This window comes from Hemiscyllium ocellatum, chromosome 47 (genome assembly GCF_020745735.1).
Source record: "Hemiscyllium ocellatum isolate sHemOce1 chromosome 47, sHemOce1.pat.X.cur, whole genome shotgun sequence".
NCBI classification, from domain to species: Eukaryota; Metazoa; Chordata; class Chondrichthyes; order Orectolobiformes; family Hemiscylliidae; genus Hemiscyllium; species Hemiscyllium ocellatum.
Genome location: NC_083447.1, coordinates 19,657,556 through 19,672,792, shown reverse-complemented (window position 1 = coordinate 19,672,792; position 15,237 = coordinate 19,657,556). Strand labels below are relative to the sequence as shown.

General features: G+C 41.5%; 1 protein-coding gene across 1 annotated transcript in view; it reads right to left on the bottom strand.

The window, feature by feature from the left end:
* Nucleotides 1-6,720: 6,720 nt before the first annotated feature.
* Nucleotides 6,721-15,237, bottom strand: part of LOC132836783 (ras-related protein ORAB-1-like) — a 45,207-nt gene continuing 36,690 nt past the window's right edge. The window contains exons 5-6 of the mRNA XM_060856246.1: nucleotides 12,717-12,848; nucleotides 6,721-10,584 (exon numbers count right to left, since the gene is read on the bottom strand). Of these exons, the coding sequence (XP_060712229.1) occupies nucleotides 10,384-10,584; nucleotides 12,717-12,848 (333 nt within the window). The 3' untranslated portion in view covers nucleotides 6,721-10,383. The remainder of the gene's footprint in view (nucleotides 10,585-12,716; nucleotides 12,849-15,237) is intronic.

The window sequence follows — 15,237 nt, the reverse complement described above, 5'->3', positions numbered from 1 at the left end:
TAGTATATTGCTTTAGTCTTTTAAGGATTTGAAGTGTAACTTGGTTGCCCTTATTGGAAAGGAAGAAACTTTTTTTGCATCTCTATTTATAACTGCCACTCCACCCCAACCACTGCAATAGAAGCACCACTTCCACACTGTCAAATAGCCTTTGCGTTCCTAGAAGCAATTGAATAAATCATTAGTTTCCCTTTGTTTAAGCGCATGAGTTATTGGTAGGGTATAAAATTGCGCAGAGACAACTAAGCAATGGCTGGTTCATGACTGAGCATTTCAAAGCAGCTTGCCAGTCACCTCCAACATTTGCAATTCACTGAAAGTGTGAGGAGAAACTTCTTTATGAAGAAAGTAGTAAGAATGTGAAGTTTGCTACCTTAAGGAGTGGCTGAAGGAATGATTGTTTATACATTTAAATAGGGATACTTGGTATACACAAGAAAGGGGGAGAGCGTTATATTGACAAAGTTAGATAACAAATAACAGTCTTAGAATGGAGCATAAACAAGAGCTTGGACTGGTACGAAAGGGCTTATACATCCAATTGCAGCCAGATGGGTCTATCCGCTCAAGGACAGACTTCCTGTTCGCGTCACGCAGATCCAATGACATCAAGCGTTTGTCTCAGACCGCTGCCTCCTGCTGGCCGATTGTCACCTACAGGCTAACCAGCAGGCCAGCAAGGGAATGTGGAAGCTGAAACATGAAATTGTTGACCCCAGAAAACATTGAAAAACTCAAAACAGATTGCGCATGTTGGAGAACCATGAAGCCCCACTTTGGGTCTCCATTGGACTGGTGGGGATCAATCAAGGGGAACATCAAGAGATTCTTCATCCTCCAAAGATGTTCAGAAGGTGGGAAAAATTGTCCAAACTCCAGAAAACCGTGCAGAGCCACCTACTGCTGCAGGCGATGGGGGTCAATGTCACAGAGGATCTCCAGGAGGTAAAGAGCCAGCAAACCTTTCTCTTTGCCTCGGAGATTTCCAAGATAACCTTCCGGTCCAGAATCCGCACAGTAGGGCAGAATGAGATATGCTCATGTTTCTTTTTCCAGGGAGAGCTCTGTGCTCAGCAACCTGAAGGAAGATGACAGCTGACATCATGAGGATCAGCAAATCTTTTTATGTCAAACTGTCTGACACAAAGCCCACAGACAGAGCGGACTCCAGTCGTTCCTGTTCTCTAGCATGGAGCTCTTAGTCAACATTATGCAGGAGAGGCTGGACCAGCCACTATCTCTGGATGAGCTGACTGAAGCCCTCGAGCCCTTAGAAAAGAAAAAAAACCTCCCGGAAGTGATGGCCTACTGGCCTAGTTGTATTCCAGTCTGAGGGACTGGATTGGCCAGGACCTGTTGGAGCTGAATGGCAGGTACCATGTGTGAATCCATGAGGAAATGTATTGTCACCCTCATCTACACGCAGAAAGGGGAGAAGGAGCAAATTTGAAATTGGCAGCCAATATCATTGCTGAACGCAGATTACAAAATCCTGTCTGAGGTCACCGCAACCAGGTCAGGTCTGATCTGGGATTGGTGATAGCCCCTGACCAAACCAGGCAAGATAATCTCTGAGAGCCTCACCCTCCTCAGGGATGCAATCACCCAAGTACAGGACAGGGGAGTGGATGCTTGCCTCATCAGTCTGGACCAGGAGAAGCGAACACACATACACACACGCATGTGTTCTTCAAAACGGGCTTTGGGGAGGGAATCTGCAATTGGATCTGACTGCTCCATACCAACATCGTTAGCACAGTCTCAATCAATAGGTGAGAATCAGAAAGCTTCCCGATCAGATCTGGAGTCAGGCAGGGCTACCCACTCTCCCCTGCCTTGTGTGTGTGCTGTAAAGAGCCCTTTGCTAAATCCATCAGGAAGGAGGAGAGCCTGGGAAGGCTAACTATTCCAGGCAGCGGGGGCCTGCAAATCAAAACCTCCCCGTACATGGATGACATCACTGTTTTGTGCTCAGATTCACTGTCAGTGTGCAGACTCATGAGCATCTGTGACCAGTTCAAACTGGCCTCAGAAGCCAAGAGTGAGGCGATGTTCTTTTGGAACTGGGCAGACCGATCTTTCATTCACTTCACCATCAGGACAGATTACTGGAAGTTGCTGGGTTCGGAGCGACTGGGGAGTGCACAAAATCTTGGGAGGAGAGCATTGCCAAGGTGAGGCAGAAACTGGTCTTTTTGGAGCGCTGCTCCCTATCCTTTATGTGTAAAAACCTGGTCATTAGGTGTGAGATACTCTGATGTTGTATGTTGCACAGATCTGGCCCATTCCCCAAAACTGCACTGTTTCAGTCACCCAAGTCATCGTCCATTTCATCTGGAAGCCTAAGATAGACCAGGTCTTCAGGGACTCCATATACAAAACTCTGGATGAGGGAAGGGGAAGAATGTACCCAACGTTGCCATCAGCTGATGGCTATCTTTGTGTGTGGCTGCATCAAGCTGTGCATAGACCTTTGGTATGCAAACACCAAGTGTCACTGCATACTGAGGTTCTACCTGCCTCTGGTGCTGTGAAGGATGGAACTGGCCTCTTTGCTGCGAAATGCTCCAAATATTTGGACAGTTCCATAGCACCTGTCCTTCAAACAGAATTTTGCAAAGAAAAGCACCTTGGACCCCAAGACCATCAGAAAGCAGTCAGCATGTAGCATCTGAGACCCTGCAAGAAAAGGAGAGGCTGGAATGTATTGTGTGGTGCCCTGAACAGACTGTCAATCATTTGGCAGAATACCTTATCCCTAGAACTTACCAACAAGCAACAACACATTGCTTGATTAGTGGCAAGAAGGGCAGCACCAGTGAGAGCCTTTTATGTACCCCACTGCATGCTGCCTTTGAAGTGACTGTGTGTGGGAGATAGGGGAATAAGGAAAGTGATATTGAGACGGTCATACATCTGCTTCTAGAACGTGCCTTTAACAAAGGAATTCTGGAGGAAGATGCAGTGGTTTGGGTGGAGGTTTGTCCCTAGCAGCTCAGTGACAGAGGACTCTGTGCTGCACAGTCTGTTGCCCATGATGGACACTGACACAAACAGCAGTTAAAGATGCTCTTTGGTCTGTCAGAAACTTGCTGGTCTTCCAGAGCAATGGAGTTGACTCTGACCAAGGGTTGCAGATGGACATATTCCAAGTTTGAAGATGCTCCAAAGCTTACAACAGTAGCTGCCACCAAGGCACAATGGGGAAAAGATTATTGTCTGAGATATCCCTGTGAAGGTAAATGGGGGTCCATTCAGTTTTTGAACCCTCCTAGACCTTCAAACATGTAAATATCAATATCATGTAGAGTCAAAGTCCAGGGGTCTGTTTATTTACTTGATAAACAACTATCCAGAACCGAACTGCATGTGTGACTATACATACACACAAATTTATGAATAAATTACATTATGGAAATAAAAAAGGCCCGATTTTGCTTGGTATAGTCTTTACATGTTCATCTTCACTCGTAAGATTCTAAAGGTCAAATGCTAGGAAGCATCATTGGTAGGGTTATTTAATACTCACCGAACTTCAAAAGATTGGCTAAGTGGAAACTCCACTTGAGTTTGACTGTTTTGTATTAATAGCAGGGTAGGTCAGACCACACAAAAATCTGGATTTAGAAACTAAATATACAGAATAGCATGAATTATAGTGGGAAAAGGAAAAAAAAACATAGCAGGAAGAAGGTAGCAGAGGAGTGGCTGGTATGTAATTAGTTCAACCTCAAACATAGGGGAAGAAAGCCTAACGGTATTACCACAAGACCCTGGCTATATTAGGAACCCAGCTCTAGCTCCTGCCATGACAAATTGTGGAATTTGAATTCAATAAATATCCAAAATTAGTGAGCATATGATAACCATGAATCCGTTGTTGATTGTCAGGAAAAACCCTTACAGTTCATTAAATGTCCTCGCAGGAAGGAAACTACCATCCTGAACTGGTCTGGCCTACACAGGATTGCAGACACAGTGAGATTGAATTAAGTGGCCAGAGACCAGTTAGGGATGAGCAATAAATCATGACCTGGCCAGTTGTGCCTACACCCAAATGAAGGAATAAGTTTTAAAATTGAAAAAGTAGACAGGTAGCATAGAGGTGGAGAAGTCTCTAAAGAAATGGCAGGAATAGCTTAGTAAATCTATTGGAACAATATCCTGTATCAAAATTAAAATTCATTAGCTGTGAAAAAATATTTCAAACAAGTCAGGCAAGTTGAATAAACACCAGTACTGATTCTCATCACCTCCAGAGTTGTCCACAGCCTGGCACCACCACCACAAATTGATGACAAACAATTAATGTTCCAACAAAACTGGAATTCTAAAGAAGGACTTAGTCATGGAATAGGTTAGGAAGCCATTTTCTTAGATACTGAAACTATAACAAAGGCAGATAGCTATCCCTTGAATTCCACTGAGCTGCTTTTGCAGTTCTGGGAAGACCAGTTCCCAGTTTGGTTTGTGCATTCCATGCCAGCAGACAAGTCACAAGGTTAGTTTCTACAGACTATTGGGATTGTATTTCTAAGCCTTTTTTTATTAAAAACAGCACATTGACTGCTTGATGCAAATTTCCAAAATGAAAAGATTTGAATACTGTGTATTAAGTACTGTTATAATTGGCAATTTGAACACCATCTTTTAAAGTTTCACTAGCATAGAGGGATGGCTGCCTTATTTGGAGCAAAGTATGTTCAGACTGATTTCTAGGAAGAGGCAGAAGCCTTTTGAGGAGAGATAGATTTTGTTCACTATTTGTTACATTGAAGGCACTCCCATAGAAACAAATATTTCCCAGGGGGTTGGTCCCTTTAAGAAAGAGGTAAAAGTTTGATTAATTCAATATTGACCAAAAGGAAATGTCAGCAGTTATCTTGAGACTTCATGTTGGGAACGGGGAACACATGGAAATGCAGGAACATAGCAGATCCAGGATTGCCACTCCATTGGAAAAGCCATAGTCAGATTCAGTTGTAATACACCCCTCACCTTCAGTTAGAGGCAAAAAGGAATTTCTCAGGATACGTATTTGGAATTCTTTACACCAGGGTATTGTGGATGCTATCATTGACTATATGCAGCAAGATTTTTTTTAAAAATAAGACTAAAGGGCATTCAGAGCTGTGGGAGATGACACCAGCCACAGTTCTCTGCCCAAGTTTAAATAAGGTATTTTTATTGAATAGTGGAGCTTAAAAGGGGACTGCGACCCACTTCAGTTTCTTGCATACTATTTCCAGACTGAAGTTTCTTACCCTCAAACTAGAATGTGAAATTCTAATCATTCCTCTAGAGGTAACTTTGAAAATCACCAGTCTTATCTTATTACACATTTTGATCTAGATTAGCCTTCTCCCAGGTTAGCTAGTGTGTATTCTAGGAAATTGCCTCATGGACTGCATTTGCAAGTTTGCAAAAGTTTAGAATTTGGGTTACAAGTTACACTTTTGCTTCCTCAAAATTCTACTTTCACTTAAGGGCCAGATTCAGTGACTCTCTCCCTTTATGCTCTGGCAATTTGCTCAACTAGGAGTTAAGCCAGCTATTGTGCTTTTTAATTCCATTTCTACCCACTTACACTCCCTTCACCAGAAGGGATCTACTTGCGTCATTAACATGGACCACTGATTCAACCACCACATTCCTCCCCAGCCAACATGCCCTCAACTTTGGCATGTTTGAAAATTTGATCTAACAGATCAAAAGTCTGTTCCAACCATTAATATCATTGTACATCAATTAGATGAGGCCCAGCCTACCTGTCCTTCTACCAGAGTGCTGGGATTTGCCAAGTCCTTTAGCAATCCCTACTTTTCCTCCACATAAAAAAAGGTTCCAGATAGGTCCATTGTTACCAGTTTCCTGTCACTGAAGGTCAATGAATCTGTACTTCGCCCAAAACATTTCTAGGTAATGGTTCTCCATTTCTGTTACAGCACCTAAAGCTTAGATTCCAACTCCAACCTGCACCTTAGTTCGTGAGTGAGAATGGTTTCTCCCATCCATTCTGGCAAAACCCCTCAAAAATATCTCCACTCAAGGCCAAGGAAAACAGTCAACTTCAATTGTTACTCAAATCATCCAACTGTTGGACTTATTGTCAACCCCTTAAGACTTTCACTTTTTCCTATAGCAGCATCTAACAGTATGAAATGGTTTAACTTGGCTGGTGTCTAGTGACAGTAGACTATTGTAATCTATGCCCCATTTGTGAAGCCTGGCTTTATCCCACCACCTCAATTAGCATCTTTCCAGAATTTAAGTTTACTTTGAATAAACAAAGCAATACATTACTCCCACAAATTCCTTTGCATTAGTTCCTTAGACTATTCACTTCTGCACTGTCATTTTGGGTGACCATTCACACATTAGCTTTTCTGTACGAGGTCTTGATCCTAATGAGTGATGGGGCTTTGACTGGAATGGCATGATAGTGGATGGAACTGGTATTAGTGTCAGCTATGGTCAATCCCTTATAGTTGATCTAAGCCAACACAAGATCTCTAATGTACAAGGAAGCCTTCAGCACAGCCATCTGGGCTATTAAGTAGAGACAATCAAAACAATGCCAAATAGAAAAAGGTGGAAGTTAAATTTGCCACTAGTCCTAGGTGGCTGCTGCCATTGTATGACTTAAAATGTCAACATTTTCCTGCCAAGATGGTGTAGAAGATCAGTGAATTAGTCCTTTGAATCCATGGCACAATATACTTAGGAGGAAAATTGACTTTATTTGATCACCAGACAGCATCAACAAGAAATCCAAGAAAGCTGGTCTCCATCTTATTCAAAGAATTGTAATAAGTCATTTACAGATTAAGTAAAAACAAGCAGACTTATCACTTAGATTCTGTCCTAAATTTTTTGGTAATGGAGCGAGGGGAATAAAATTCATAGGAGCATATCAAGTGTTAGCCTGCATTGTAATGGGCTGTCTCAGACACTGGAAACCTACAATGCCTAGAAGGGAAGAAGGTGCTCAACTTCATTCAACTTTAAGATCACTACCAGCAACTGGTTTGTGTAACATTCCAAACCAACTTGAATGCCCTAATCAACTACTGGAATATTTTGAAAGTGACATTTTGGTAACTTGGATTTTGGTTATGCATTTATCCCCAGCTTAAAATGGCAGAGAATGAACCATATTTGTTCAGTTACCAGCTGATACCCTAAATAAAAACTCAGTACATCCCCTCTGAGCATCACTTTGAACATATGGTTCCAGATACTTAGAATTCCTATTGGCATGTCAACATTACCTTGCTTATAGGGTTATTGCTGTTGCTTTCCCAAAGAAAAGCAAATTCCTTGGAAATGCAAATACAGGTGTATGAATATTGTGAAGAGTTAGATTGTGCAATTTAGAAACATTTGGGGAAGTATAATACCAGGACTATCAGTATTAGTCAACCTAGGACTGGGGAAATAGTTGATATTTGACCTTGGTATCATTCCCAATACTGGACTCAGATTTACAATGGAAATGGCAGGAAACATTAGTGTTAACAGACTTAGCATTTATCAAAGATCTCATTACTACAGTATTTAATAATTTTTAAACTAATGCTTTTGGGGATTAGGTAACTTAAGACAATGTAGTGAAAGCATTGTGAAAGGAGGGTCAAAACTAACTAGAAAGTGCTATTAAAGTACCAGAAGCCATGTTACCATTAATTTGGTTAATCTGCAATGATCAAAGCTGCAATTCCAATTTACATGCAATTTTAAGCAGGAAGATAGAGCCTTTGGCATTTTGGAATTCAGGTGCCAGTATACTGCAAAATTAGCCCAGTATTTCAATTAAAAACAATGCAGGTTTGTAAACATCCAGACAGTCAACAAAATCACCACTATTCTAGAAACTACATTCTGCACATTAGAAAAGGTGCTCAAAATGCGACTACAGAATAACCGAGAGGAATGTGACAAAACTGGAGTTGTGGTAAATTGACCCAAGGCCCTGCCTACATCCCGTTTGGATGGGTCAACTGATTTCAGGCTACAAAGGCTAGTTATCTACACAAGTCTCATTTGGAAACTGGTGGGGGGGGGGGGGGGGGGGGGGGAGGTTACATGCTTCATTTTCCCAGTGGAAAGTGTTTCCCAATGACAAATCAAAATTTATCTAAATTAGATTCAAAGGGGGAGGCTCAGTTCAAACTTAGGGTATCAATCTAGTTTGCTCCCTAAAGGGATTAAGGTTTAAATCATAGATATGCCCAAATATAGCTTCTGAAAAAAGTGGCATCATAGCGGGAGAGAAATACAAGCATGTGCAAATTACTGAGATAGAGTCCCTATAAAAGAAAGCAATTTGACAAGTCATGCTTCAGCACAGGAAGCTTGTATAATAGACATTAGCTCCAATTGCAGCAACTAGAAATCTGATCTACAGAATTCACATTCCCAATTGCTTTTTAAAAAATCTATTTAAATCAAGTCAAAGGGGTGCAGATGACAGGAAGAGCAGCTTTTAAAAATCAATCCAGTAGAATGGGGACTGACCAGCCAGATCACTGGTGCTTTAGCACTTGCAAAGCATTTTAATTTCAGATCCAGGAATTCACTAAGCAAAGCAGCACATTGCTACACCATCTAGTGGAGTTACAAATAGAACAGAACAATACAGTGGTGGTGAATCTAGTGGATAAAACAGGAAAAATTAAAGTTGCAAGATTCCAAAGTTAGTTTTGACATCAATACATTTTATTGTAGCTTAGCTATGGCCAAAACAATTAAGACCAATGAAAAGCTACTTAACCAGTAATGTTCAGGAATGGAATACTGGATGACCTGGGTTCTGCCACCATTAGGATTTTAATTGTATTTGTATCAGAATATTTGCACTGGCAGGCAAATTCCTCTTGTTCAGATATTGCAAACTGGGTCCTTGCAATATTTACATCTGGTCTTTCTGGAGGCACTGATACATTAGCAGACTGACATTAACCAATTAAAGTTGGAAATTGACTATAAACAATGCCCACAGGTTGCAGAGGAAAAAGGTTCAAAACCACATGTTCACTTGTTACAACTGGAGCTTTATTTAAAATGGGAGCAAAAGGAATGCATTTATTTTGTTACCGATTGCCAACTGTTCAGATTCTAGCTTTAACCCATTTTGGGCTCAAGATTGATAGAAGTGTCTAGAGTGGTTAATTGTAATATCACCACTTGCTGGAAGATTACAAATTCAGAGATTAGAATAAGCTTGGTCAATTTAGCAGAGATAATGGCTCAAGAAAATTAAATACAAGTTCAAAATTGCTAGACTAGTTGGACCAGTGGCCAAGAAATTGGTTTTAAAGCTTCAATCCAATTTCCCAGCTCACCAAGCATCTAAAAGATATGCATCCTCTTAATACTGGTAAATCTTCAAATCAGCCCATATGCTTCAAGTAAAACTGGTTTTAGTGCTCAGTTTGCTAGCAGACTTGTCAATCCAGCCCACAACTTCATCTACAGTTGTAATTTTGGTCAATTATATTGCATTTACAAGATCTTACAACTCAGATTAGGCTAACTGAATCTTGTACAATGAATAGTAAATCTTAGATTTTGTCCCATAGGTTCAGAGTTGCATTCTGCAAACGAGCAAAAAGTAGTGACATCAGGGCAGATTAAAAACATCCATTTTTCTGGAGTGAATAGGAGAGGGGAACAATTCCAAAAGCAAAGATTGTGACCTGTTACCGGAGTTCATCTATCTTGATGGTGCCATTTAGAATAGAGAAGGTCAACAGAACTCTAACAGTGCAGGATTAACATTTGTTGGTATGTTGGTGAAGGAGTGCAGTGAGGGAATTTAAGGTCAGGTGAGATAAAATTATGGCTAAAATTCAGAATCTCTAGTTTCCATCTATTTAATCTTAGGATGGATAATTAGAGGTACTTTCTTACAAGATTAATTTAAGCCAGATTTCACAAACATTTGGATTTCCTTCACTCAATTCCACAACTACTATTCCCAGCAAGGGTGGGATGCTGATGCATAATTGCTAGTGCAATATTCTAGTGCAGCTGAACTTTAAATGTGGCTATCAGATGCTCTGGTTAGTTTTGACCCCAATCCACAAAACCTTTTGGGAGAGAAAGAGACACTGATAGGAAGGCAAATTGACCACTACAAAAAAGTCACAATCCAAGTGTTTCAAAACAGCAGTACACAAGACCATTCGAGGCAAAAGTTAAGACAATTTTTCCTGGAGTTTCAAATTGGTCAAGTCCATTTTGGGCAGAAAGTCTACCAAAAATTGTCAAATCAAGTGGGCCATCATGTTAAAACCATTACGGGTCAGGAGACGAATGCTGTAGAAGGTTAAATTTATTGTTGTGCACAGGAATAGATCTGTCTCTGCTGGACTAGTGCCCTTAGCAGCAACCACCTCCACCACTGCCTTGCTTTAATGGAGTGCTCTGGATTCGGACATTGGACCTCTCATCGTTGTGTGTAGGACCTGTACCCATGCGGTTCTTTATCTCAGCAGCCATTGTCACAAATGCCTGTTCAACATTAGTGGCATTTTTTGCACTGGTTTCCAAGAATGGAATTTGGAGAGAATCAGCATACTCCTACAAAAAAGATGTTAGAGAAGGATTAGTAGCCATTTTAGAAATTCCCCCAAACTTTTAGAACAATTTCACAACAGCCTACAAGTGATTTGAAATTGACCCAGGGACTAACTACTAAACAGCTAGAGTGCTGATCAATCTCAAGATGGAATCGTTTGGTTATTAGAACAACTTTGCATTTTGTTTAATGCCATACATTTTAACAAGCACTTGCATATTTTAGTCTGTCTTTAGTCAGTTATGGGACATTCATGTATTGATTCTCAACATGCCAAATTATAGGCTTGATTTTCCATACAGTCTCAAGTTTATTAATTTTGCACTCAGAGCTCAGACTGATGCTTTCTGGCCACTTTTTCATTACTACTTAGAATGCAAAAACTCAGCAAGTCTGGAGCATCTGTAGAGATAATGGGTTCAATGGAATGCTCAATACAGTTCAGTCCAACAACTTCACTCAGATGCTGTCAAACTAAGGGGGGGGGAAAAAAGAGAAGGGGAGGAGGAGGAGAGAGGGATGGAGGGGAGAAACAGTTGCCATTTCAAAATTTCAGATCTCCAGCAGCTGTAGTGTTTAATTCCTAGTTTAGATTCTTAATGAACATTTGCTTGCTTTTCAGACTTCATAGTAATAGCCATTACACTGGATCAGATTGGAGCAAGTTACCTCTGCCTACAAATACAGGGTCAATTTTGCATTAGTGACCACAAAAGTGCATCAGCTGCTAGATTTTTCTGGAGAAAATTTGTCCAATAAGTGGAGCTTCTTGGAGCCTATTCAGGAAGTAGCAATACAATAACTTTATTCATGGGCTGTCATTGATCTGGACCAAAACACCACAACCTGGAAATTTGAAGATCCATAGTTAGAGGTGACCTGATGACAAATTGGCTGAGAGCACTCCAGAGTATTAGTGAAATTTGAAACCATGTTTAACTTGCATGTATCTTTTTTTCAATAGGCTGTTGCTGTCACAACTCACCAGCTTTCTGGTAAAAGTTTCTATTTAGTTTGGTTTAGAAAGTGCCACTTGAACAGCAAGACAGCCACTCATTGAAAAATATTTATTTCCACCTGCAATTTTAATTTACAAAGAACCTGAGCTTGTAGAAAATTGACACTAAATCAGATGACAAGACAGCCAGCCATATTTCCCAACATCTTCTCCCAGAAGTTCTACAATTGAAAATGCAAGGATTTACTTCCCTTTTGTTAAGGTGTCATCATCCTTTGTAAATATACACTTGACAGACTTATTACACAAGTTACCCACTGCAATTAAAACTCTACCTGGAAATAAACTGGGTATTTTGAACTCTCCAGAGACAGCTAATCAGAAATTGGGTAAATTTCCATTTCACTTTATCATTTTGGAGTTGCATTGAAATGGCAAAGTCAATTCAATAGCTTCTAGTAACTGGGGCTGCCTTTGTAACAAATACTACTTTTGTTGAAAAGCCTGCTAGAATAGATTTTGCTCCAGTCTGGGGTGCTACACAGATTAGATTAGATTACTTACAGTGTGGAAACAGGCCCTTCGGCCCAACAAGTCCACACCGACCCGCCGAAGCACAACCCACCCATACCCCTACATCTCCCCCTTACCTAACACTAGGGGCAATTTAGCATGGCCAATTCACCTGACCCGCACATCTTTGGACTGTGGGAGGAAACCGGAGCACCCGGAGGAAACCCACGCAGACACGGGGAGAACGTGCAAACTCCACACAGTCAGTCGCCTGAGGCGGGAATTGAACTCAGGTTCCTGGCGCTGAGGCAGCAGTGCTAACCACTGTGCTACAGTGCCACTGTGTTACAGTACACAGTCAAATCAAAATAGAAATTCAGATTAGGAAAACATGCATTTTACCTCAAAGCTGGTACTTAAGTTCTAGCTACTAAACAGACTCTGATGCTGCAGAAATCTGTAGCATGCCACAGATTGCCCCTGCAGCCCCTACTTTTAGGGTCTTTGGTATCCAATATAAACCTACAAGCATTACATTTTTGAAAGCTTCCTTCCCAAGATGGTGGGGGTATTTGTATTCATTGGAGTGTTCTTCAAACCATACCAAGGTTTACAAAGTTACTATCAGAATACCAAACCCAGCAGATACAAACATTTACTTACCTTAGCTGTAGTATAATCTACCACCTTCTTAGTGGTCAGGTCACATTTATTTCCTACTAATAATTTGTTCACATTTTCATTGGCATAGCGAGCTATTTCCTCCAGCCACTGCTTAACATTATTGAAGGAATCCTGCAAATGTTAAAAACCAACATCAAGCCACAAAAGAACCATGCATTAACAGCAAATTGTCAAACAGCTTCAAGTTACTGGTATTTTTAAATAGAAAACTGGGTGGAAAATTCCATATCCAGCAAACTGCTCCATCCCTATTGCAGGGAGGATTCATTGTCATGAAAGGTTGGGGTAATCTGGGACATTAAAGAATGAGAATGTGGCATTATAATGACAGAGGCTTTGAAGTGTTGCCCTGGTTTCCTTTAGAGATGGGACAGATGCGGATTAGTCTACACAACAGCTTGTCAGATCAGACCAATTTTTAGTATCAGCTTTTAGATTCAGAAGCAGCTGGAGTTTTGAAGCAACTAATTCCACACCCCACCAATTGCACCTGGACCTGCACTTTACATCTGCCTTTGGAATAAGTGTTAGGTCTAGGCTACATTAAAGTGTTTTAAAAGGGTATACATTGTGGTTCTGTTCGCCAAGCTGGAAGTTTTTGCTGCAAACATTTCGTTCCCTGGCTAGGGAACATCAGTGCTATTGGGGCCTCCTGAGAAGCGCTGCTTTGATGTTTTTCCGGTATTTATAGTGGTTTGTTCTTGCCGCTTCCGGGTGTCAGTTTCAGCTGTAGTGGTTTGTATATTGGGTCCAGGTCTATGTGTGTTAATGGAGTTTGTGGATGAATGCCATGCCTCTAGGAATTCCCTGGCTATTCTGTCTGGCTTGTCCTATGATGGTAGTGTTTTTCCAGTCAAATTCATGTTGCTGGTTGTCTGAGTGTATGGCTACTAGGGATAGCTGGTCGTGTCGTTTTGTGGCTAGCTGATGTTCGTGGATGCGGATTGTTAGCTGTCTTCCTGTTTGTCCTATATAGTGTTTTGTGCAGTCCTTGCATGGTATTTTGTAGACTACGTTAGTTTGGCTCGTGCTGGCTATTGGGTCCTTTGTTCTAGGAAGTTGTCATCTGAGTGTGGAAGTTGGCTTGTGGGCTGTTATGAGTCCTAAGGGTCGCAGTAGTCTGGCTGTCAGTTCTGAGACGCTCCTGACGTGTGGTAGTGTGGCTAATCCTTTTGGTTGTGGCATGTCCTTGTTCTGTGGTCTCTTAGGCATCTGGTGATAAAGTTGCGTGGGTATCCGTTTTTGGCGAATACCTTGTATAGGTGTTCCTCTTCTCAGTTCTGGTGTACTGCAGTGTGTTGTGGCTCTTTTGAATAGTGTCCTGATGCAGCTTCGTTTGTGTTGGGGTGGTTACTTTCATAGTTTAGGACTTGGGTACACAGGAAACCAACACACACAGACCAAGTCCTAAACTATGAAAGTAACCACCCCAACACACAAACAAAGCTGCATCAGGACACTATTCAAAAGAGCCACAACACACTGCAGTACACCAGAACTGCGAAAAGAGGAAGAGAAACACCTATACAAGGTATTCGCCAAAAACGGATACCCACGCAACTTTATCACCAGATGCCTGAGACCACGGAACAAGGACATGCCACAACCAAAAGGATTAGCCACACTACCATACGTCAGGAGCGTCTCAGAACTGACAGCCAGACTACTGTGACCCTTAGGACTCATAACAGCCCACAAGCCAACTTCCACACTCAGATGACAACTTCCTAGAACAAAGGACCCAATAGCCAGCACGAGCCAAACTAACGTAGTCTACAAAATACCATGCAAGGACTGCACAAAACACTATATAGGACAAACAGGAAGACAGCTAACAATCCACATCCACGACCAGCTATCCCTAGTAGCCATACACAGACAACAAGCAACATGAATTCGACTGGGAAAACACTACCATCATAGGACGAGCCAGACAGAATAGCCAGGGAATTCCTAGAGGCATGGCATTCATCCACAAACTCCATTAACAGACAGACCTGGACCCAATATACAAACCACTACAGCTGAAACTGACACCCGGAAGCGACAAGAACAAACCACTATAAATACCGGAAAAACATCAAAGCAGCGCTTCTCAGGAGGCTCCAATAGCACTGATGATGTTCCCTAGCCAGGGAACGAAATGTTTGCAGCAAAAACTTCCAGCTCAGCGAACAGAACCACAACAACGGACACCTGAGCTACAAATCTTCAACCAGACTTTAAGGGTATACATCATAACATATACATTTCCAGACCAAGATTCTAGAACTGTCTAAAATTTGTTAGGCCACAACTACAGGAGTATGCACCATTGTGCAATCATAGGAGGGGTGCAGAGATACCAAGATACTGCCTGACCTGGAAAGTTTGCTGAAGAGACTGGTCTCTCAAAGCAGGGGAGAAAAGTGAGGGATATACACATTCCCTCCTTTGAGGGACCAATGATCAGGGGAACAGATTTAGAAAAGCTACAAGCAGAAAAGGGTTGGAGGAAAAT